Raw genomic sequence first — 26,328 nt, forward strand, 5'->3', positions numbered from 1 at the left:
CAAGCAGCAAAAAGAAAGAGGGGGAGTTGGGACTATGTGTACATTATATGGGCACTATGCTTTGCTCATTGGCTACTTTCATCAGCTCATTTGCATACAACCTTTTTATTGGTTGTTCTCGTTTTCACTATATTGTTCAACTTTTTCTGTATTTACTGATATGTTATTTCTGTGAAAAGCTGCATAAGTAATAAAAAGAATGATTAGCAAAATAGGAGTCTCTGTGCTTGTAATAAAATCGAAGTCAATTGGAAAGTTGTTTAAAATTGCATGCTCTTTCTAAATCATGAAAGAAAAAAGTGTGGGTTTCATGTTCCTTTAAAGCTAGATTCGACATGGTGTCACCCATGACTAGAGGAAGGTGGGTAATAACCTCAATACTGTTCTATTTACTGTAACCATCTTATTTGTTTCTTAGTAAGCAATTCATCTTTCTGATTGCTAATATTCATTTCACATATTGGCACAGTACGCATTACCTGTGTAGTGATTCATTTTAAAGGTGTTCATTCAGGTTTAAAAAAAGGAATGTTAGCTTGTGATCGTGCAAAAAAATAACACTCCTGAGCATTCTGGGAAAACGCAATCTATATAAATCTTTTCCTTCCATAAGGCAGGGAGAGTCCATGATTTCATTCCTTACTGTTGGGAAATACAACACCTGGCCAACAGGAGGAGGCAAAGACACCCCAGCCAAAGGCTTAAATATCCCTCCCACTTCCCCTATCCCCCAGTCATTCTTTGCCTTTCGTCACTATTGGAGGTGGCAGAGAAGTGTCAGAAGATTTGGATAGTCCTTTATGGTATGTTCCCGTTGAGAAAGGACTGGAGTTTTAAGTAATCATGTCAGCCTCTCATTGAGAGTATTGATGAAAGTTAGAGTCTGGAGATGCAGGGAAAGTTTTTCTGCGAACCCTCCAGACTGTCGCTAACAGTTCCTGAGCAATCAGTGTTGACGACTTTCACTGCTTGCTGCTACACACTCAAGTCCATGTCAGAAGTGCTGCTGCAAGACTGTCACACTTGAGAGGCTATGCCTGTTCCACAGCATGGCTCCTGGAGGGTAAGAACGTTTTTTATATATACTTTTTAAAACGCTATACAGGGTCACAGTGTGGCTCCTTTATACCTTGATAGGATCAAGGGTTAATATCTCCTTCAGGGAGATTACTTGAACAGTTTGGGGATTTATATCTGCTTCATGTGAAAGTTTTTTTAGGCTGTGTGTTTTTGGCTTGGAACAAACGGGTTTCACTTTCGTTTTTAAAGTGTTGCGCACCTTATAATAGCTTGGCGCCTTTTTCATAGCAGGGGAAGTCCTGTCTTACGTACCAGGTGACCGGGTGTGGTCTCTTTCATTTCCTAAGATCTAGATAGGTCTAGGAGGTGGTGAGTGCCCAAGCCATTGGGAGTATTAGGTGTTGGTTTTTAACCCCTTGAGTGCTAACGACGGCTCAGAGCCGTCGCTAGCATTCAACTACCTTTTTGGTGATCTGGGGGCTCCCACCCACTCCTACCCCGGCGATCAGGCCTGCATAGTGACAGGCATCGCCTGGGCTTCCTATTACGTGCAGTGACGTCATGCGTAATGACGTGATGACGTCACTGCGCAACTTTATTTAAAATTGACAATACAAAGTATAGGGAAAGGGGGCATGCTGCTTAGAAACCTGTATCTCAGGGAACTGAGCAGCTAAAGACCCCCAAGACCCACCATTGGAAAGGTAATCGCCTAACCTTTCCAATGGTATAAGTCTTGGGGATCTGTGGGGGGAAAAAAAGTCAAAACGTTTTTTTTGTTAAAAATAGTAAAAATCAGAATATATAGAAATATTAAATCCAGCTTAGCACTCAAAGGGTTAAATAAAAGCATTTCTTTTTTATTTTCCTTCTTTGGGTATATACAAAGCTATGGAGATCTCTGATACTACATTAGAAGGTTCCACTCCTTCTGTACTGATTAATAATTCCTGTTTATATTGTGAGGAGGCTGTGGTTTGCCCGCCTGCTCAATTTTGTTCCATTGCCTAAACACTGTTCTAAAGTCTAAGAAGGGAGACAAGCCTGCTAATACTCATAGCGCTATTAGCCCTTCTGAGCCGTCTACTTCTCAGGAATCTGAGTACCGAGAAAATACTACCCTCTCTTCATTACCCGCTCCACATGCAGTTCCCCGCGGCTCAACTAATCCTCAATTTGGAGGGGGCTTTTTTTCCAGCAGACTTTACCACGCAGTTACAATCGGTGGTGTCTGCGGCCCTGACCGCCTTACCTTGCTCTAACAAACGCAAGAGGAAGGTTAAACATAGTTCTCCTGACCTAGAGTCATCTAAATATTTGTCGGATTTAGCTACTATATCCCAGATATCCGAGGATGAGTTAACCTCTGTAGCTTCAGAGAGAGCTTCAGAGGATGAACTTTTTGAGACTAAACCTCCTTCAGCGGAGGAACCCTCCTTTAGATTTAAAATTGAGCATCTGCGTTTTTTTATAAAAGGAGGTTCTGTCTACTCTAGAGGTTCCAGAGGCTACACTCCCTGAGGAGCCTAAGGTCCCTAAATTAGACAGGGTTTACGAAGATAGGAAGGTCCCTCTGATTTTTCCTGTGCCAGTTAAGATGATGAACATTATTAGTAACGAATGGGAAAGAGTAGGAACTTCTTTTTCCCCCTCGTCTACTTTCAAAAAATGATTCCTGGTCCATGACTCTCAATTAGATTTGTGGGGCTCCATCCCAAAGGTGGTTGGCGCTATCTCCACGCTGGCTAAGCATACTACTATCCCTCTGGAGGATAGTTCTTCTTTTAGAGAGCCTATGGATACAAAAATGGAAACTTTTCTGAGGACGATGTTTCAACATACAGGGTTTTTATTTCAACCAGCGGCAGCTGTAGCTACGGTTGCTGGAGCAGCTACCTACTGGTGCGACAGTCTGTCGGAGCTCATTGAGGTGGAGACTCCCCTCAAGGATATTCAGGAGAGAATTAAGGCACTGAAAATTGCTAACTCCTTCATCTGTGACGCGAATATGCAGATTATTCACATAAATGCAAAGGCTTCTGGCTTTGCAGTTCTAGCCAGCCGGGCTGTCTGATTGAAGTCTTGGTCTGCGGATATGACTTCTAAATCCAGACTCCTTTCTCTTCCCTTCAAGGGGAAGATTTTATTTGGTCCAGGACTAGACTCCATAAGATAAGAAGAATAGACCTAAGGGAAGGCAACTGTCTAATTTTCGTTCCTTTCATGCTGACAAGTCGCAACGACAGCTGTCCTCTTCCAAGTCCGAGCAGCCCAAGAGTACTTGAAAGCCTGGTCACTCCTGGAATAAGTCCAAACAGGCTAAGAAGCCCGCCGAGAACAAATTGACATGAAGGGGCAGCCCCCTATCCGGGATTTGATCGCGTAGGGGCAGACTGTCTCTTTTTTTCAAACCCTTGGTTCCAGGATGTACAGGATCCTTGGGTCCTGAATGTTGTATCTCAAGGATACAGCATAGGATTCAAGACTCATCCGCCCAGGGGCAGATTCCTACTCTCCAGTCTTTCGACAAGACCAGAAAAGAGGGCTACATTCTTAGGTTGTGTACATGATCTCTCCTCTCTAGGAGTAATTGTCCCGATACCTACAGCAGAAAGAGGTTTGGGGTTTTATTCAAACCTTTTCGTGGTTCCAATGAAGGAGGGAGCTTTCCATCCAATTCTGGACTTAAAGTGCTTAAACAAGTTTCTGAGTGTTCCCTCTTTCAAGATGGAAACAATACATGGTAAATTCTGCCTCTGATTCAAGAAGGACAGTTTATGACCACAATAGACCTTAAGGATGCATACCTTCACGTCCCGATTCACAGGGAACATTTTCATTTCCTGAGGTTTGCTTTTCTGGATCAGCACTTCCAGTTCATAGCTCTTCCATTTGGCCTAGCTACTACTCCAAGGATATTTACAAAGGTTTTGGGGGCTCTTCTAGCCATTGCCAGAGCACGAGGTATTGCAGTAGCGCCTTACCTGGACGATATCTTGGTACAGGCACTATCTTTTCGTCTAGCGGAAGAACATTCGGAGTCCCTTCTCAGTCTTCTTTGATCACATGGATGGAAGATAAACTAGGAATTTCTCCAAGTTCTCTTACTCCAAGTACAAGGGTGAATTTTCTGGGAACTATAATAGACTACATATCCATGAGAATATTCCTCGCAGATCAGAGACGTTGCAACTAATTTCTGCATGTCTTGCACTCCAGGCCTCCTCGAGACCCTCAGTGGCTCTGTATGGAGGTAATCGGACTCATGGTGTCGTGCATGGACATCATTCATTTTGCCAGATTCCATCTCAGACCCTTACAACTATGCCTGCTGAGACAATGGAACGACAACCATTTAGATCTGTCTCAACAGATTGGGCTGGACAGCCTGTCGAGAGACTCGCTCTCCTGGTGGCTCTATCCAGATCATCTGTCCCAAGGCACATGCTTTTTGAGACCGTCCTGGGAGATTGTTACTACGGATGCAAGCCTTTCTGGCTGGGGAACCGTTTGGGGTGCCAAGAAGGCACAAGGTATGTGGACTCAGGTTGCTTATATCAACCATCAAGGGGGAACAAGAAGTTCCTTGGTTATGAGAGAAGTATCTCAGATACTAGAGTGGGGGGAGACTCACAAATGTTCCCTTGTCAGCAATTCACATTCCGGGTGTGGACAACTGGGAAGTGGACTTCCTCAGCAGGCAATCCTTTCACCCAGGGGAATGAATGGTCTCTTCACCCGAGCTGTTTGCAGAGATATGCAGTGAGTGGGGGACGCCAGAGATAGATCTCATGGCATCCCGCCTCAATATCAAGCTACCCAGGTACAGGTTGAGGGATCCTCAGGTGGAATTGATGCCCTATCAGTACCATGGAGGTTCAGTCTCATATATATTTTTCCTCCATTACCGCTTCTCCCTCGTGTGGTGGCTTGCATCAAGGAGGAGTGAACATCTGTGATTCTGATTGTTCCTTTGTGGCCACAAAGGACGTGGTTTGCAGATCTGGTGGGGATGTCTTCATCACAGTGGAGGTTACCTTGTCGCAGTGATCTGCTCATACAGGGTCCCTTGGTTCATCAAAATCTAGATTCTCTGAGGATGACTGCATGGAGATTAAGCTCTTAGTCTTAGCCAAAAGAGGGTTCACTGAGAGTGTTATCAACACTCTGGTTCAAGCTCGTAAGCCAGTTACTCGTCAAATCTACCATAAAGTGTGGAGGACTTACTTGTACTGGTTTGAAGAGAGTGGATTTTCCAGGCATAAGGTTAAGGTTGCCAGAATTTTAGCTTTCCTCCAGGATGGACTGGAGAAGGGCTTATCTGCTAGTTCAGCCCTGTCGGTGTTACTGCACAAAAGGTTGGCTGAGCTTCCAGATGTGCAGTCCTTTGTTAAGGCTCTGGCTAGGATCAGACCCGTGTTTAGATCTGGGGCTCCGCCTTGGAGCATCAATCTTGTTCTTAGTGTTTTGCAGCAGGCTCCGTTTGAGCATATTCATACTGTTGACATTAAATTGTTATCTTGGAAGTTTCTTTTTTTTGTTGGCTATTGCCTCTGCGTGCAGAGTTTCTGAGATTTCTGCTTTGCAATGTGACCCCCCTTATTTGTTTTTTCATGCTGATAAGGCAGTTTAACGCACTAAACTAGGGTTCCTACCTAAGGTGGTGTCGAATCGTAACACTAATCAAGAAATTGTTGTTCCTTTCTTGTGTCCTAATCCTTCTTCACCGAAGAAACATTTGCTTCACAATCTAGATGTGGTTTGTGCCTTGAAGTTCTATCTTCAGGCTACTAAGGAATTCAGACAATCTTCCTCTTTGTCATCTATGCGGGGAAGCGTAAGGGGCAGAAGGCTACTACAACTTCTCTATCTTTCTAGTTGAGGAGTGTCATCCGCTTAGCTTATGAGACAGTGGGATGACAGCCTCCAGAGAGGATAACGGCTCATTCCACTAGAGCAGTGGCTTCCTCTTGGGCTTTTAAGAACGAAGTGGCCAGGTATTGTACTTCCCAACAGTAAGGAATGAAGTCGTAGACTCTCCCTGCCAGGAAGGAAAGGAATGTATCTGGTAAGCATAAATTATGCCCCCCCCCCCCCCATGGCACCCCTACAGGTGGGGGCAGTAGCCTGTGAAATTACATAGTAAATTATTGTACATTCGAACATTAACAGCACCTTTAGCTTTGTGTAATAAACAACATGATTCAGCACCACGGACAGCTCCTTGTATTTGGAAGGGACCATGTATAAAGTTCATTGCAAGGGCAGTGTAGTGACCTTTATCTAAATAAAACACAGCATTTTATATTAAAAAAAACAACAACAAAAACCCACTACATTTATTATATTTTAATATTGATAAAGAGGTAAATAAGCATTTGATGTCCTTGGAATATTGTAGAATTTAGATGATAATACTTTGTAGACAGTTTTACTTTGGCAGATATTCTGCTACTATTCTACTTTTTAGTTTGATCTTGGTTTTTTTCATAATAGGTTATTCTTTTATATATTAATATTTAAGCTATAAAACAGCCCCAGGGATTTCCTGTCTTACATTGTGTTTGATTTTAATTGAATATTCAGATATGAACATATTTTCTTATGAATACATATTAATCAGTTTACTGCGGAAGAAATGAATGTCATTTATCACAAAACCAAAAGGAATACATGTGATCTGCCTTCCATCATCGTGCTTCACGCTTGTACAGTGTTTGTTCTTTAAATTTAAATTGTAGTATTGTATCTTCAGAATGAAATGGAAAAAAAATATGTTTGCCTGCTGTGAGTTTTGATTATAGCACTTTTCATAGTGTGGATTGCTATTCTAAATGATCAAAATGTTCTTGAAGAACTGGGCGTTTTATTATCCTGTCCATTACACATTAAGATCATTAAAGGTAATTTATGAGCTGTCTAAGATAGATTCTGCCAAATATTCAGATTTTTATAATGGCTTTTAAATCTTTCATGGGTTTTTTGTAACTACTGTATACACTTTTTTAAATTTGTGTTCATCAATAATACAGGATGATCATGTATTATTTTATGAGTTTTGACCATCTTTTTCCTTTGTTTAGCAAAGCAAAAGCAATACTGCATATATTTTTTTTTAAATATCTTTTTTTATCAAGAGAGTGGGGGCACATCTATAGTTTATTAGTTTCTAAGTCTATTGTGATCTTATCTGCTTTACAAGATACTGTACCTGATTTGATTCCAATAGGGGCTGGATTGATCCAAAACCAGAAGACTCAGTCTATACAAAACTAAATGTTTATTATTCAGATAGAGCTCACAATTTTAAACAACTTTCTACTGAACGTTTGCTATCTAAATGTGCACAGTATTATTATATTGCACATTCTGAGGCACCAGCTCATTTTGTGATTGGTTGATGGCTGTCACGTGATGCAGAGGAAGGAAAACTAACTTTAAAATTTGTCAGAAAAAAATCTACTCATTTTAAATTTAAACTAAGGGCTCGTGCATGTTTTTTTTAATTACACATTTGTTGTTTAATTGTCCTTTAAGTTTCAGCAAAGAACACCATAGCAAATGCTATATCTGATAACAGAAGTAAGCTGGAATTATTGTTTTTCAGTTGTACACTGCATCTGAATCCTTAACCCCTTAATGACCGAGGACGTGCAGGGTACGTCCTCAGAAAAAAGGCAGTTAACGCCTGAGGACGTACCCTGCACGTCCTCGGTGTGGAAAGCAGCTGGAAGCGATCCTGCTCGCTTCCAGCTGCTTTCCGGTTATTGCAGTGATGCCTCGATATGGAGGCATCCTGCAATAACCTTAGATGGCCATCCGATGCAGAGAGAGCCACTCTGTGGCCCTCTCTGCACCGGACATCGATGGCCGGTATCGTTGGTGGGTGGGAGCCGGTGTGGGAGATGGGTGGCGGCCATCGATGGCCCTGGTCATGTGGAGGGGGGCGGGATCGTGGGCGTGGAAGTCCGGGCGCGCGCGTGCACGAGGGGGCGCGCGCGCCGGGGCAGGGACCGGGTGGGGACCGCTGCACTACAGAAAAAAATGTGTCCCAAAATAAAAGTGGGACCAATAATTAAAAAAAAAACCCTTAGGCGTTATTTAGGTGGTGGGGGTTGATCTATGGGGGGGGGGGGGAAATAACACAACAGAAAAAAAAAATAAAAAAAAAAAAATAAACATTTAATTGTGCAAACTGGGTACTGGCAGACAGCTGCCAGTACCCAAGATGGCCCCCAATAAGGCAGAGGGGGAGGCTTAGAGAGCTGTTTTGGGGGGGATCAGGGAGGTTGGGGGCTAAGGGGGTATCCTAAACACAGCATATGTAAATATGCTTTTTTTTTTTTTTTCTTTTAAAAAAAAAAAAAATCTTTTATTTTAGTACTGGCAGACTTTCTGCCAGTACTTAAGATGGCGGGGACAATAGTGGGGTGGGGGAGGGAAGGGAGCTGTTTGGGAGGGATCAGGGGGTGGGATGTGTCAGGTGGGAGGCTGAACTCTACACTAAAGCTAAAATTAACCCTGCAAGCTCCCTACACACTACCTAATTAACCCCTTCACTGCTAGCCATAATACACGTGTGATGCGCAGCAGCATTTAGCGACTTTCTAATTACCAAAAATCAACGCCAAAGTCATATATGTCTGCTATTTCTGAACAAAGGGCATCCCAGAGAAGCATTTACAACCATTTGTGCCATAATTGCACAAGCTGTTTGTAAATAATTTCAGTGAGAAACCTAAAATTGTGAAAAAATTAACGTTTTTTTTAATTTGATCGCATTTGGCGGTGAAATGGTGGCATGAAATATACCAAAATGGGCCTAGATCAATACTTGGGGTTGTCTACTACACTACACTAAAGCTAAAATTAACCCTAGAAGCTCCCTACATGCTCCCTAATTAACCCCTTCACTGCTGGGCATAATACACGTATTTTGCGCAGGGGCATTTAGCAGCCTTCTAATTACCAAAAAGCAAAGCCAAAGCCATATATGTCTGCTATTTCTGAACAAAGGGGATCCCAGAGAAGCATTTACAACCATTTATGCTATAATTGCATAAGTTGTTTGTAAATAATTTCAGTGAGAAACCTAAAGTTTGTTAAAATATTTGTGAAAAAGTGAACAATTTTTTTTATTTGATCGCATTTGGCGGTGAAATGGTGGCATGAAATATACCAAAATGGGCCTAGATCAATACTTTGGGATGTCTTCTAAAAAAAAATATATACATGTCAATGGATATTCAGGGATTCCTGAAAGATATTAGTGTTCCAATGTAACTAGCGCTAATTTTGAAAAAAAGTGGTTTGGAAATAGCAAAGTGCTACTTGTATTTATGGCCCTATAACTTGCAAAAAAAGCAAAGAACATGTAAACATTGGGTATTTCTAAACTCAGGACAAAATTTAGAAACTATTTAGCATGGGTGTTTTTTGGTGGTTGTAGATGTGTAACAGATGTTTTTTATAGTAAATTATAAGATATGATGAAAATTATGGTATCTTTTGAAAGTCAATTTAATGGCGAGAAAAACGGTATATAATATATGTGGTTACAGTAAATGAGTAAGAGGAAAATTACAGCTAAACACAAACACCGCAACAATGTAAAAATAGCCTTGGTCCCAAACGGACAGAAAATGGAAAAGTGCTGCGGTCATTAAGGGGTTAAAGGGACAATAAAGTAAAAAAAAAAACTTTCTTGATTTAAATAGGGCATGCAATTTTAAACAACTTTCCAATTTACTTTTATTACCAATTTTGCTTTGTTCTCTTAGTATTCTTAGTTGAAAGCTAAATCTAGGAGGTTCATATGCTAATTTTTTAGACCTTCGATCTAAAAGCATTTTGACAGTTTTCACCACTAGATGGCGTTAGTTCATGTGTTTCATATAGATAACATTGAGCTCAGGCATGTGAAGCTCCTAGGAGTCAGCACTGATTGGCTAAAAATGCAAGTCTGTCAAAAAAACTGAAATAAGGGGGCAGTTTTTAGAGGCATAGATACAAGGTAATCACAGAGGTAAAAAGGGTATTATTATAACTGTGTTGGTTATGCAAAATTGGGGAATGGGTAATAAAGGGATTATTTACCTTTTTAAACAACAACAATTCTGGTGTTTACTGTCCCTTTAATGTTTAATTTCTTTAATAAAGGTGTTAAGAGTCCACAAGTCCTTACTCCTGGGATTCAACTCCTGGCTTCAAGGAGTAGGCCAAGATTCCAAAAAATCCAAGAGCATTTAATCCCTCCTTCCTCACTGGTATGCCAGTCTTGCCTTTGCTGTATAGGAGGAAGTTAAAGGGACACTGAGCCAAAATTATTTTCTTTCATGGTTTAGATAGAGCATGCAATTTTAAGCAACTTACTAATTTACTCCTGTTATCAATTTTTCTTCATTATCTTGCTATCTTTATTTGAAAAGCAAGAATGTAAGTTTAGAAGCCGGGCTATTTTTGGTTCACAACCTGGGTTGTGCTTGTTGATTGATGGCTAAATGCACCCACCATTAGTGCTGTCTGGGATTCTGAACCAAAATTGTCTAGCTCCTTAGCTTAGATGACTTCTTTTTCAAATAAAGATAGCAAGAGAACGAAGAAGAAAAATAATAGGCGTAAATTAGAAAGTTGATTAAAATTGCATGCTCTATCTGAATCAGAATTGAGGTGCTCTAAATTGATATGAGAGGGGTCCTCGTAACAATTTGAGGCCCATTTCTGCTAATTGGGACAGGGGGGGATTGGAGTATTGGGCAATTACACAATTATACCCAGTGAGGAGTTGGTCACAAGCCTGCCGCAGGTGTCCCAGAGACCTGTCCCTTAACCTCCTCCTGTTGGGTCATCAAGATGCTCCACACATAGATCCTCTGCTGTCACGTGTACAGCACTGGATGGGTTATCTACTGGAAAAAGTTTTACTGCAGCTAGTAAGCATGGTAGAGTGGGTTTATGCCAGCTAAGTAGACACATGGTCCTCTATTTATCAAGCCGTCAACCGCAAATATGCTGGAATTCCGCAGCGTATTTGTGGCGAGGCTGATTCGCCATAGCTATCAAGCCCTACATACCGGCAAAAGTAGAATTTAGTGACGTAACATACGATCTGCTGGTCCGACACAGATCGATGGTTACGTCACTCCAGATGTTCCGAACGCAAGTTCGGCACAATCTGACTACTTTTGGAAGTTATCAAATAACTACCAGGTACGCTCACCACTATTCCGGCCCAGCGTACCTGGTTTTCAATCCGCCACCCTGGAGGCGGCGGATCCCATAGGAATCAATGGGAGTCTGAAATCGGCGAAAGCTCATGTTCGCTGCTGCCCGATATCCCATTGATTCCTATGGGAAGTGTCAGCACCTAAACACCCCTAATCTGCCCCCCTACACCGCCGCCACCTACATTATACTTATTAACCACTAAACCGCCGCCCTGACACCGCCGCCACCTACATTATATGTATTAACACCTAAACCGCCGCTCCCGGACCCCGCCGCAACTAAATAAAATGTTTAACCCCTAAACCGCCGCTCCCGGACCCCACCGCAACTAAATAAAATGTTTAACCCCTAAACCGCTGTTCCCGGGCCCCGCCGACCCCTACATTAAACTTATTAACCCCTATCCTGCCCCCCTACACCGCTGCCCCCTACATTAAAGTTATTAAACCCTATCCTGCCCCCCCTACACCGGCGCCCCTACATTAAAGTTATTAACCCCTATCCTGCCCCCCCTACACCGCTGCCCCTACATTAAAGTTATTAACCCCTATCCTGCCCCCCCTACACCGCCGCCCCCTACATTAAAGTTATTAACCCCTATCCTGCCCCCCCCACATCGCCGCCTCTTACATTAAAGATATTAACCCCTATCCTGCCCCCCACACCGCCGCCCCCTACATTAAAGTTATTAACCCCTATCCTGCCCCCCCTACACCGCTGCCCCTACATTAAAGTTATTAACCCCTATCCTGCCCCCCCTACACCGCCGCCCCCTACATTAAAGTTATTAACCCCTATCCTGCCCCCCCCACATCGCTGCCACCTACATTAAAGATATTAACCCCTATCCTGCCCCCCACACCGCCGCCACTATATTAAAGTTATTAACCCCTAAACCTAAGTCTAACCCTAACACCCCCCTAACTTAAATATTATTTAAATTAATCTAAATAAAATAACTATCATTAACTAAATTATTCCTATTTAAAACTAAATACCAATAAAATAAACCCTAAGATAGCTACAATATAACTAATAATTACATTGTAGCTATTTTAGAGTTTATTTCTTTCATGTAATTAGCAAGAGTCCATGAGCTAGTGACGTATGGGATATACATTCCTACCAGGAGGGGCAAAGTTTCCCAAACCTCAAAATGCCTATAAATACACCCCTCACCACACCCACAATTCAGTTTTACAAACTTTGCCTCCTATGGAGGTGGTGAAGTAAGTTTGTGCTAGATTCTACGTTGATATGCGCTCCGCAGCAAGTTGGAGCCCGGTTTTCCTCTCAGCGTGCAGTGAATGTCAGAGGGATGTGAGGAGAGTATTGCCTATTTGAATGCAGTGATCTCCTTCTACGGGGTCTATTTCATAGGTTCTCTGTTATCGGTCGTAGAGATTCATCTCTTACCTCCCTTTTCAGATCGACGATATACTCTTATTTATATACCATTACCTCTGCTGATTTTCGTTTCAGTACTGGTTTGGCTTTCTACAAACATGTAGATGAGTGTCCTGGGGTAAGTAAATCTTATTTTCTGTGACACTCTAAGCTATGGTTGGGCACTTTATTTATAAAGTTCTAAATATATGTATTCAAACATTTATTTGCCTTGACTCAGGATGTTCAACATTCCTTATTTTCAGACAGTCAGTTTCATATTTGGGATAATGCATTTGAATCAATCTTTTTTTCTTACCTTAAAATTTGACTCTTTTTTTCCCTGTGGGCTGTTAGGCTCGCGGGGGCTGAAAATGCTTCATTTTATTGCGTCATTCTTGGCGCGGACTTTTTTGGCGCCAAAAATCTTTTCTGTTTCCGGCGTCATACGTGTCGCCGGAAGTTGTGTCATTTTTTACATCCTTTTGCGCCAAAAATGTCGGCGTTCCGGATGTGGCGTCATTTTTGGCGCCAAAAAGCATTTAGGCGCCAAATAATGTGGGCGTCTTATTTGGCGCTAAAAAATATGGGCGTCGCTTTTGTCTCCACATTATTTCAGTCTCATTTTTTCTTTGCTTCTGGTTACTAGAAGCTTGTTTATTGGCATTTTTTCCCATTCCTGAAACTGTCATTTAAGGAATTTGATCAATTTTGCTTTATATGTTGTTTTTTCTCTTACATATTGCAAGATGTCTCACGTTGCATCTGAGTCAGAAGATACTTCAGGAAAATCGCTGTAAAGTGCTGGAACTGCCAAAGCTAAGTGTATCTGCTGTAAAATTTTGGTAGCTATTCCTCCGGCTGTTGTTTGTATTAATTGTCATGACAAACTTGTTAAAGCAGATAATATTTCCTTTAGTAATGTACCATTGCCTGTTGCAGTTCCTTCAACATCTAAGGTGCAGAATGTTCCTGATAACATAAGAGATTTTGTTTCTGAATCCATCAAGAAGGCTATGTCTGTTATTTCTCCTTCTAGTAAACATAAAAAATCTTTTAAAACTTCTCTCTCTACAGATGAATTTTTAAATGAACATCATCATTCTGATTCTGATGACTCTTCTGGTTCAGAGGATTCTGTCTCAGAGATTGATGCTGATAAATCTTCATATTTATTTAAAATGGAATTTATTCGTTCTTTACTTAAAGAAGTACTAATTGCTTTAGAAATAGAGGATTCTGGTCCTCTTGATACTAATTCTAAACGTTTAGATAAGGTATTTAAATCTCCTGTGGTTATTCCAGAAGTTTTTCCTGTTCCTAATGCTATTTCTGAAGTAATTTCCAGAGAATGGGATAAATTGGGTAATTCATTTACTCCTTCTAAACGTTTTAAGCAATTATATCCTGTGCGTCTGACAGATTAGAATTTTGGGACAAAATCCCTAAAGTTGATGGGGCTATTTCTACCCTTGCTAAACGTACTACTATTCCTACGTCAGATGGTACTTCGTTTAAGGATCCTTTAGATAGGAAAATTGAATCCTTTCTAAGAAAAGCTTATCTGTGTTCAGGTAATCTTCTTAGACCTGCTATATCATTGGCTGATGTTGCTGCAGCTTCAACTTTTTGGTTGGAGACTTTAGCGCAACAAGTAACAGATCATGATTCTCATAATATTATTATTCTTCTTCAGCATGCTAATAATTTTATCTGTGATGCCATTTTTGATATTATCAGAGTTGATGTCAGGTTTATGTGTCTAGCTATTTTAGCTAGAAGAGCTTTATGGCTTAAAACTTGGAATGCTGATATGGCTTCTAAATCAACTCTACTTTCCATTTCAACAAATTATTTGGTTCTCAGTTGGATTCTATTATCTCAACTGTTACTGGTGGGAAAGGAACTTTTTTACCACAGGATAAAAAATCTAAGGGTAAAAACAGGGCTAACAATCGTTTTTGTTCCTTTCGTTTCAACAAAGAACAAAAGCCTGATCCTTCATCCTCAGGAGCAGTTTCAGTTTGGAAACCATCTCCAGTCTGGAATAAATCCAAGCCTTCTAGAAAGGCAAAGCCTGCTTCTAAGTCCACATGAAGGTGCGGCCCTCGTTCCAGCTCAGCTGGTAGGGGGCAGGTTACATTTTTTCAAAGAAATTTGGATCAATTCTGTTCACAATCTTTGGATTCAGAACATTGTTTCATAAGGGTACAGAATTGGTTTCAAGATGAGACCTCCTGCAAAGAGATTTTTTCTTTCCCGTGTCCCAGTAAATCCAGTGAAAGCTCAAGCATTTCTGAATTGTGTTTCAGATCTAGAGTTGGCTGGAGTAATTATGCCAGTTCCAGTTCTGGAACAGGGGATGGGGTTTTATTCAAATCTCTTCATTGTACCAAAGAAGGAGAATTCCTTCAGACCAGTTCTGGATCTAAAAATATTGAATCGTTATGTAAGGATACCAACATTCAAAATGGTAACTGTAAGGACTATCTTGCCTTTTGTTCAGCAAGGGCATTATATGTCCACAATAGATTTACAAGATGCATATCTGCATATTCCGATTCATCCAGATCATTATCAGTTCCTGAGATTCTCTTTTCTGGACAAGCATTACCAGTTTGTGGCTCTGCCGTTTGGCCTAGCTACAGCTCCAAGAATTTTTACAAAGGTTCTCGGTGCCCTTCTGTCTGTAATCAGAGAACAGGGTATTGTGGTATTTCCTTATTTGGACGATATCTTGGTACTTGCTCAGTCTTTACATTTAGCAGAATCTCATACGAATCGACTTGTGTTGTTTCTTCAAGATCATGGTTGGAGGATCAATTCACCAAAAAGTTCATTGATTCCTCAGACAAGGGTAACCTTTCTGGGTTTCCAGATAGATTCAGTGTCCATGACTCTGTCTTTAACAGACAAGAGACGTCTAAAATTGATTTCAGCTTGTCGAAACCTTCAGTCACAATCATTCCCTTCTGTAGCCTTATGCATGGAAATTCTAGGTCTTATGACTGCTGCATCGGACGCGATCCCCTTTGCTCGTTTTCACATGCGACCTCTTCAGCTCTGTATGCTGAATCAATGGTGCAAGGATTACACAAAGATATCTCAATTAATATCTTTAAAACCGATTGTACGACACTCTCTAACGTGGTCGACAGATCACCATCGTTTATTTCAGGGGGCTTCTTTTGTGCTTCCGACCTGGACTGTAATTTCAACAGATGCAAGTCTCACAGGTTGGGGAGCTGTGTGGGGATCTCTGACGGCACAAGGAGTTTGGGAATCTCAGGAGGTGAGATTACCGATCAATATTTTGGAACTCCGTGCAATTTTCAGAGCTCTTCAGTCTTGGCCTCTTCTGAAGAGAGAATCGTTCATTTGTTTTCAGACAGACAATGTCACAACTGTGGCATACATCAATCATCAAGGAGGGACTCACAGTCCTCTGGCTATGAAAGAAGTATCTCGAATTCTGGTTTGGGCGGAATCCAGCTCCTGTCTAATCTCTGCGGTTCATATCCCAGGTATAGACAATTGGGAAGCGGATTATCTCAGTCGCCAAACGTTGCATCCGGGCGAATGGTCTCTTCACCCAGAGGTATTTCTTCAGATTGTTCAAATGTGGGAGCTTCAAGAAATAGATCTGATGGCGTCTCATCTAAACAAGAAACTTCCCAGGTATCTGTCCAGATCCCGGGATCCTCAGGCGGAAGCAGTGGATGCATTATCACTTCCTTGGAAGTATCATCCTGCTTATATCTTTCCGCCTCTAGTTCTTCTTCCAAGAGTAATCTCCAAGATTCTGAAGGAATGCTCGTTTGTTCTGCTGGTAGCTCCGGCATGGCCTCACAGGTTTTGGTATGCGGATCTTGTCCGGATGGCCTCTTGCCATCCGTGGACTCTTCCGCTACGACCAGACCTTCTGTCGCAAGGTCCTTTTTTCCATCAGGATCTCAAATCCTTAAATTTAAAGGTATGGAGATTGAACGCTTGATTCTTGGTCAAAGAGGTTTCTCTGACTCTGTGATTAATACTATGTTACAGGCTCGTAAATCTGTATCCAGAGAGATATATTATAGAGTCTGGAAGACTTATATTTCTTGGTGTCTTTCTCATCATTTTTCTTGGCATTCTTTTAGAATTCCGAGAATTTTACAGTTTCTTCAGGATGGTTTAGATAAAGGTTTATCCGCAAGTTCTTTGAAAGGACAAATCTCTGCTCTTTCTGTTCTTTTTCACAGAAAGATTGCTAATCTTCCTGATATTCATTGTTTTGTACAAGCTTTGGTTCGTATAAAACCTGTCATTAAGTCAATTTCTCCTCCTTGGAGTTTGAATTTGGTTCTGGGGGCTCTTCAAGCTCCTCCGTTTGAACCTATGCATTCATTGGACATTAAATTACTTTCTTGGAAAGTTTTGTTCCTTTTGGCAATCTCTTCTGCCAGAAGAGTTTCTGAATTATCTGCTCTTTCTTGTGAGTCTCCTTTTCTGATTTTTCATCAGGATAAGGCAGTGTTGCGAACTTCTTTTGAATTTTTACCTAAAGTTGTGAATTCCAACAACATTAGTAGAGAAATTGTGGTTCCTTCATTATGTCCTAATCCTAAGAATTCTAAGGAGAAATCGTTGCATTCTTTGGATGTTGTTAGAGCTTTGAAATATTATGTTGAAGCTACTAAGTCTTTCTGAAAGACTTCTAGTTTATTTGTTATCTTTTCCGGTTCTAGAAAAGGCCAGAAAGCTTCTGCCATTTCTTTGGCATCTTGGTTGAAATCTTTAATTCATCTTGCCTATGTTGAGTCGGGTAAAACTCCGCCTCAAAGGATTACAGCTCATTCTACTAGGTCAGTTTCTACTTCCTGGGCGTTTAGGAATGAAGCTTCGATTGATCAGATTTGCAAAGCAGCAACTTGGTCCTCTTTGCATACTTTTACTAAATTCTACCATTTTGATGTATTTTCTTCTCCTGAAGCAGTTTTTGGTAGAAAAGTACTTCAGGCAGCGGTTTCAGTTTGAATCTTCTGCTTATGTTTTTCATTAAACTTTATTTTGGGTGTGGATTATTTTCAGCAGGAATTGGCTGTCTTTATTTTATCCCTCCCTCTCTAGTGACTCTTGCGTGGAAAGATCCACATCTTGGGTAATCATTATCCCATACGTCACTAGCTCATGGACTCTTGCTAATTACATGAAAGAAAACATAATTTATGTAAGAACTTACCTGATAAATTCATTTCTTTCATATTAGCAAGAGTCCATGAGGCCCGCCCTTTTTTTGTGGTGGTTATGATTTTTGTATAAAGCACAATTATTCCAATTCCTTATTTTATATGCTTTCGCACTTTTTTTATCACCCCACTTCTTGGCTATTCGTTAAACTGAATTGTGGGTGTGGTGAGGGGTGTATTTATAGGCATTTTGAGGTTTGGGAAACTTTGCCCCTCCTGGTAGGAATGTATATCCCATACGTCACTAGCTCATGGACTCTTGCTAATATGAAAGAAATGAATTTATCAGGTAAGTTCTTACATAAATTATGTTTTTTATATTACAGGCAACTTTGTATTTATTTTAACTAGGTACAATAGTTATTAAATAGTTATTAACTATTTAATAGCTACCTAGTTAAAATAAATTCAAATTTACCTTTAAAATAAATCCTAACCTAACTTACAATTACACCTAACACTATACTACAATTAAATACAATTACCTACAATTAAATAAAATTAACTAAAATTAACTAAAGTACAAAAAAACTAAACACTAAATTACAGGGGATTAAAAATTACAAGAATTTTAAACTAATTACACCTAATCTAAGCCCCTTAATAAAATAAAAAATCCCCCCAAAATAAAAAAAGCCCTACCCTATACTAAATTACAAATAGCCCTTAAAAGGGCCTTTTGCGGGGCATTGCCCCAAAGTATTCAGCTGTTTTACCTATAAAAAAATAAATACAAACCCCCCCAACATTAAAACCCACCACCCACACACCCAACCCTACTCTAAAACCCACCTGAACCCCCCTTAAAAAACCTAACACTAACCCCCTGAAGATCACCCTACCTTGAGACGTCTTCACCCAGCCGGGCACAAGTGGACCTCCAGACCGGCAGAAGTCTTCATCCTATCCGGGCAGAAGAGGACATCCAGACCGGCAGAAGGCTTCATCCAGGCGGTATCTTCTATCTTCTTCCATCCGACGAGGAGCGGCTCCATCTTGAAGACATCCGACGCGGAGCATCCATCGATCCCAACGACTTAACGACAAATGACGGTTCCTTTAAATGACGTCATCCAAGATGGCGTCCCTTGAACTCCGATTGGCTGATAGAATTCTATCAGCCAATCTGAATTAAGGTAGAAAAAATGCTATTGGCTGATGCAATCAGCAAATCGGATTGAAGTTCAATCCGATTGGCTGATCCAATCAGCCAATAGGATTGACCTTGCATTCTATTGGCTGATCGGAACAGGATGATGCAGTTCAGGCATCGCCACAGCTTTCTCCTCAAACGTCCCAAGCCTCAATGGTGTGACATGCAGGGCCCTGTGGTTCCTCTCAATCTCCTAAAGGAGTTTATTTTCCTGCAGATTTTGCTGCACATGTATCTTCAGCTGTTTCTGCAACATTATTTGCTTTTCCTATGCTTAAGGGAAAACGCAAGAGGAAAATTCGAGATTCAGATATTCTGTTCCATCTTCTGCTACTCAGGTTGCCCTCCCTCATAAGTCTGATGAGGAGGATACGTCAGTAGCTTCTGAGGGTGAAATCTCAGATTTGAACAGTATATAATTCCTTCATCTGATACTGAAGTTGGAACCTTCAGATTTAAGCTTGAACACCTTTGTGCTTTGTTAAAGGAGGTTTTGGCTACTTTGGACGCTGCCGATACACCTGGCGTTGTCAACCCTAAGTAATCTAGTAAACTTAATACATACTTTGATGTTCCTTCCACTGTGGAAGTTTTTCGTTTTCCAGACCGTGCAACGGAGATTATTGAACAGGAATGGGAAAAGCTGGGGATACCATTTTCCCCGTCTCCTGTCTTTAAAAAGATGTCTCCTGTCGCTGACTCCATTAAAGATTCATGGCGCAGGGTGCCTAAAGTAGAATGGGCCATTTCTACTCTGGCTAAGAGAACCACTATTCCTATAGAGGATAGCTGCTCTTTTAAGGATCCAATGGACAAAAAGCTGGAGGGTTATTTGAAGAAGATGTATGTTCATCAAGGTCTTCAATGGCAACCTGCAGTTTGTATACCACTGTGTCAAGTACTGCATCCTATTGGTACAACGCCTTGTCTGATTCTCTTCAGGTAGAAACTCCCTTGGAGGAGATCCAAGATAAGATTAAGGCTCTCAAATTAGCCAATTCCTTTATTTCTGATGCTATCATGCAAATTGGGAGCCAAGATATCTGGCTTTGCGGTGCTAGCCCAAGGTCGTTGTGGCTGAAATCTTGGTCAGCTGATGATACCTCTAAGTCCAAGCTTCTGGCGCTTCCTTACAAGGGTAAGACCTTGTTTGGACCTGGTCTAAAAGAAATAATTTCTGCTATTACTGGTGGAAAAGGGTCTTTTCTACTACAAGACAGGAATGATAGAGTAATTTTCGTTCCTTTCGTAACTTCAAAGGAAAGTCTTCCTCTTCCAAACAGGAACAGTCAAAATCTTCTTGGAAACCCAATCAGTCTTGGAACAAGGGGAAGCAATCTAAGAAACCCGGAGCTGAGTCTAAATCGGCATGAAGGGTTTGCCCCCAATCTGGGATTGGATCAAGTAGGGGGCACTCTTTCTCTTTTTTTATCAAGCATGGATCCGAGATGTCCCAGATCCCTTGGCTGTGGACATATCTCAGGGTTACAAAATAGAATTAAAAAAAATCCACAGGGATCATTACAAGTTCCTGAGATTCGCCTTTCACCACAAACACTTTCAGTTTGTAACTCTTCCGTTTGGCCTTGCCACAGCTCCCAGAATTTTCTCAAAAGTTTTGGGGGCTCTCTTGGCAGTGATCAGGTCTCGGGGAATTGCAGTAGCACCATACCTGGACGTCATATTGGTTCAGGCACCATCTTTTCAACAAGCAGACTCTCATACAGTCTTTTCTACGTTCCCATGTCGGTCATTAAGGCCATGATTCAGGCTTGCAAGCCTGTTACTAGAAACATAGAAACATAGATATTGACGGCAGATAAGAGCCATAGGCCCAGCAAGTCTGCCCGATATTACCTAACAGTATAAACTTATCTAGTTCGTAGGATAGCCTTATGCTTGTCCTAGACATTTTTAAAGTCCCTGACAGTGTTTGTCATTACTACCTCTTGAGGAAGTTTATTCTATAAATCAATTACTCTTTCTGTAAAGAAGTGCTTCCTCAAATTACTCAAATTACTACTAAAAAGATTTACTATAAGGTATGGCGTAAATACCTTTATTGGTGCAAATCCAAGTGCTACTCTTGGAGTAAGATTAGGATTCCTAGAATTCTGTGTTTTCTTCAGGAAAGTCTGGAGAAGGGATTGTCAGTCAGTTATCTGAAGGGTCAGATTTCTGCGTTCTCTATTTTGTTGCACAAGCGTCTGGCGGATGTTCCAGATGTTCAATTTTTTTTGTCAGGCCCTGGTCAGAATCAGGCCTGTATTTGAGTCTGTTGTTCCTCATTGGAGTCTTAACTTTGTTCTTAGAGTTTTGCAGCAGGCTCTGTTTGAGCGAATGCATTCCATAGATATTAAGTTGTTATCTTGGAAGGTTTTGTTTGTTATTGCTATCTCTTCTGCTCGGAGAGTCTCGGACCTCTTGACTTTGCAGTGCGATTCGCATTACCTTATTTTTCATGCTGATATAAGGCGATTCTTCGTACTAAATTGGGTTTTCTAAAGTGGTTTCAGATAGAAATATTAATCAGGAAATTGCTGTTCCTTTTCTATGTCCTAATCCTTCTTCTCGTAAGGAACGTTTGTTGCACAACTTGGATGTTGTGCGTGCTCTGAAATTCTATCTACAGTCAACTAAGGATTTTCACCAGTCTTCTGTCCTGTTTGTTTGTTTCTCTGGAAAGCGTAATGGTCAGAAAGCGACTGCTACTTCTCTTTCTCTCTGGTTGAGAAGTATAATACTTTTTGCTTATGAGACTGCTGGTCAGCAGCCTCCTGAGAGAATTACGGCTTATTCTACGAGTGCTGTCTCTTCTTCTTGGGCTTTCAAAAATGAAGCTTCTGTGGAACAGATTTACAAGGCTACAACTTGGTCCTCTCTGCATACTTTTTCCAAATTTTCCAGATTTTATATTTTTGCCTCGGCTGAGGCTTCTTTTGGGAGAAAGGTTCTTCAAGCGTTGGTGCCTTCTGTTTAGGTCTGCCTGTCTTGTTATCCCTCCCTAGTCATCTGTGTCCTCTAGCTTGGGTATTGGTTCCCAACAGTAATTAATGACGTCGTGGACTCTCCATATCTTAGGAAAGAAAACAAGATTTATTCTTACATGATAAATTTCTTTCTTTCTGGATATGGAGAGTCCACGACCCCGCCCTTTAATTTAAGACAGTTATTTTTTTTTACTACACTGCAGGCACCTCTACACCTTGTGTTATTCCTTGTTTCCATTTTACTTTGGTCGAATGACTGGGGATTGTGGGTAGGGGAGTGACACTTAACAGCTTTGCTGTGGTGCTCTTTGCCTCCTCCTGCTGGCCTGGCGTGATATTCTCAACAGTAATTGATGACATTGTGGACTCTCCATATCCGGAAAGAAATAGATTTATCAGGTAAGCATAAATCTTGTTTTTAGCATGCTTAAAGAAACTTTTGATTCACAATGCTTACTTAAAGACAGGTCAGCCTCCTACAAAACACATTACAGTCCATTCTACTAGATCAGTTTCTTCTTCCTGGGCTTTAAAGAATGAAAGGCAGCAACTTTTGGTCATCTTTACATACCTTTACTAAATTCTACCATTTTGATTTTTTTGCTTCTTCTGGAGTAGCTTTTGTTAGGAAAGTTTAGGAGTAATGATTAATGGACTCTTGCCACCTTTATGAAAGAAAACAAAATGTAGTATTCTTGACTGATAAATTAATTTCTTTTATGGTGGTGAGAGTCCACAAGGCCCGTCCATTTTCATTAATTTTTAATCAATTTCTTTTTGACAGCAGTTCTAGTTTGCTCCTCATTTTCCCTGCTTTGTCATTTCTTACCCTTCTTCTCCTTGCTGGGCTATACAACAGATTGGCATACCAGTGAGGTTGGAGGGATTAAAGGGATATGAAACACAGAAATATTATTTTGTGATTCAGACAGAGCATACAATTTAAAAAAGTTTCCAATCTACTTTTATTATCAAATTTGCTTTGTTCCCATGAGATTCTGTGTTGAAGAGATACCTATGTAGGCATTCTGGAGCACTAAATTGCAGGAAATGTTGCTGCCATCTAGTGGTTTTGCAAATGAATAACATTCTTGCAAAACTGTTGCCATGTAGTGCTCCAGAATTTGGGCTGGCTCCTAAGCATATGTCCCTGTTTTTCCACAAAGGATACCAAGAGAACAAAAATTAGAAATAAATTAGAAAGTTGTTTAAAATTGCATGTTCTATCTGAATCATGAAAGAAAAAGTTTGTTTTCCTATCCCTTTAAGTGCTCTTGGAGTTTTGGGAATCTTTACCTCCTCCTAGTGGCCAGGATATGTATCCCAGGAGTAAGGACTTGTGGACTCTTACCACCATGAAATAAATACATTTCATGTAATCATAAGTTTTGTCTTTTAGTTCGATATGTTTAAAGTAATGTGTAGGATATGTTTAAAGTAATGTGTAGGATATGTTTAAAGTAATGTGTAGGATATGTTTAAAGTAATGTGTAGGATATGTTTAAAGTTATGTGTAGGATATGTTTAAAGTTATGTGTAGGATATGTTTAAATGAATGTGTAGGATATGTTGAAAGCTTTCATAAGACAAAATTAATCTTTCTAAAGAATTTAGAAAGACCATATGGAACTTCAGGTTCTTTCCTAACATTACAATTTATGTCTGTGCATAACTGAATGGGCAGGCAACTGAAAAGCATAAAAACAATAATTGCAATAAAGACTATGTGCTATGGTATATCCTCTAATAATTCTGTTTTTTTCCTTTTTCTCACACAGGGCTACTTTCTCTTGTTTGAGTCAATGCTGGATTCTGTTATATATGCCAGGGATAAATATCTTGCTGAAGGAGGCAGAGGTCTGTATGAAAATACTCATATAATGAAAACCTTTGTGTATGAGCACTACATAGTCTTTCTCTTCTAGAATAACCTAATGAATATATCCAAGAACATTTTATTTTATATTCTCTTCTGCAAAACAAATAGACAAATAAATTAAATAAAGATAAGATAGAAATAGATTACCTAAGATATGAGCCTTTTTTTATACACTTCCTACAATTTGTATTACTCCCTCCCTACACACAAAAGTGATCACATTTTATTTAAAAGGACATTAAACTCCTTGATTTTATATAAAAATGGTACTTTGTCCCACGCTCCCTGGAAATTCTATAAAGCAGAATCTGTAACCTAGGTTTTTAAAATCCTGCAAATTGCCTACACAAGCTGTTTGATTTACAACATTTACAGGTTACAGATTTTGCTTTTTAGCCTCTCAAGGGAGTGTGGAACAGAGCACAATAATTACATAAAAACAAGAGGTGTTAAATGTAATTTTAATACAAATCTACCATAGTTGTTCTATTGTAATCTTAAAGAAGCATAACAAATCAGGAGGTATTTCTCTGGTTGAAATGAAGTGTTTAAATTTGCTTATCTCTATTTGCTTGCTTTTATGTTTTTAGTAGTTTTCTTTTCAAAACTTTATTGCACATGAATATTTTGTCTTATACATACCTTCCAATATTTTGCCCCTGGAAATTTTGGGCAGTACAATTGCTTTGTTGTGTTAAGTGCTTTATGATATGGGAAGAGTTGGCATTCTGTGTGGGGTTTGTCAGGTTTTACTAAAAAGCACATTTGGTAAAACAGCCTGGAATAGTTATCACTATTTTAAAGGGACACTCAAGTCAAAATAAACTTTTATGATTCAGATAGCGGCAAGTTCTCCAGTTTCTAAGCAGGGCATGTATAGTAAGCTGAGGGACAGCAGTTGTACAACCCCAGCTAATCACAAGCTTGCAACTCCATTATGTGATTTCCTCCATTATGTTTTGACCCTATTGTATGTGTTATAGAGTTTGAAGTAGATTACAAGTGGAGCACTAATTTATTGAGCACCCGTTAACAGGACAATTTGCCCGGTAACTGGCCTGCAATAAATAACCAGCCCTTACAAGTGGCTTGTTATTGCTACTGCGAGCTCATGGCAGCAATTAGCACTCTGAAAATTAAGCAAAGATCAGATATCTGGTTCATTTTCAAAGAATGCCCCAATTGGTCCCAAAATAAAAAAAATGCACTGAAAATTGCCTTTACATTGCGCTCTTTGGCAAAGTTTGCCAAACCTCAAAATGCCTATAAATACACCCCTCACCACACCCACAATTAAGTTTTACAAACTTTGCCTCCTATGGAGGTGGTGAAGTAAGTTTGTGCTAAGATTCCTACATTGATATGCGCTTCTCAGTATTTTTGAAGCCCGATTCCTCTCAGAGTACAGTGAATTTCAGAGGGATGTGAAGGGAGTATCACCTATTTAATGCAATGGTTTCCCTCACGGGGATCTATTTCATAGGTTCTCTGTTATCGGTTGTAGAGATTCATCTCCTACTTCCCTTTTCAGATCGACGATATACTCTCAATTTACCATTACCTCTACTGATAACCGTTTCAGTACTGGTTTGGCTATCTGCTATATGTGGATGGGTGTCTTTTGGTAAGTATGTTTTCATTACTTAAGACACTCTCAGCTATGGGTTGGCACTTTATGTATTATTATAAAGTTCTAAATATATGTATTGTACTTATATTTGCCATGATTCAGGTTTTCAGTATTTTTCTTTTTTGCAGACTGTCAGGTTCATATCTGGGAAATACTTTTTTATGAAAATGTATTTCTTACCTGGGGTATAGTCTCTTTTTCAAATTGTCTGTCTTTTAAATTTGCGGGCAGAATTAGGCTCGCGAGGGTGCAAAATGCCAAAGTTTATTTCGTCATTCTTGGCGCGAGATTTTTTGGCGCGAAGTTACGTTGTTTGATGCAAAATTCGTCATTTCCGGCGTCTTAGTTGACGCCGAGTCCTTCACAAGGTTGCGTCATGTAGCGTTTTCGGACGTTTTTTGCGCCAAATAATATTTTTCTGTTTGTTGTGCGTCATACTTGGCGCCAAATATTTTCATTATTTAAGACCCCATTCCTTTTTGCCTCTTGCCTTTTTCTATGTCAGAGGGCTATGTTGTTTGCATTTTTTCCCATTCCTGAAACTGCCATATAAGGAAATTGATAATTTTGCTTTATATGTTGTTTTTTTCTCTTACATTTGCAAGATGTCTCAATCTGATCCTGTCTCAGAATTCACTGTTGGATCCCAGCTGCCTGATAACAGTTCTACCAAAGCTAAGTGCATTTGTTGTAAACTTGTGGAGATTATACCTCCAGCTGTGGTTTGTAATAGTTGTCATGATAAACTTTTACATGCAGAAAATGTATCCATCAGTAGTAGTTCATTACCTGTTGCTGTTCCCTCAACATCTAAT

General features: G+C 40.2%; 1 protein-coding gene across 1 annotated transcript in view; it reads left to right on the forward strand.

The window, feature by feature from the left end:
- PRMT3 (protein arginine methyltransferase 3) overlaps positions 1-26,328 on the forward strand; it is a 606,280-nt gene that overhangs the window by 275,004 nt on the left and 304,948 nt on the right. Inside the window, exon 11 of the mRNA XM_053720370.1 lies at positions 23,783-23,861. Coding sequence (XP_053576345.1) covers positions 23,783-23,861 — 79 coding nt within the window. The remainder of the gene's footprint in view (positions 1-23,782; positions 23,862-26,328) is intronic.

This window comes from Bombina bombina, chromosome 7, assembly GCF_027579735.1.
Source record: "Bombina bombina isolate aBomBom1 chromosome 7, aBomBom1.pri, whole genome shotgun sequence".
In the NCBI taxonomy this organism is placed as follows: Eukaryota; Metazoa; Chordata; class Amphibia; order Anura; family Bombinatoridae; genus Bombina; species Bombina bombina.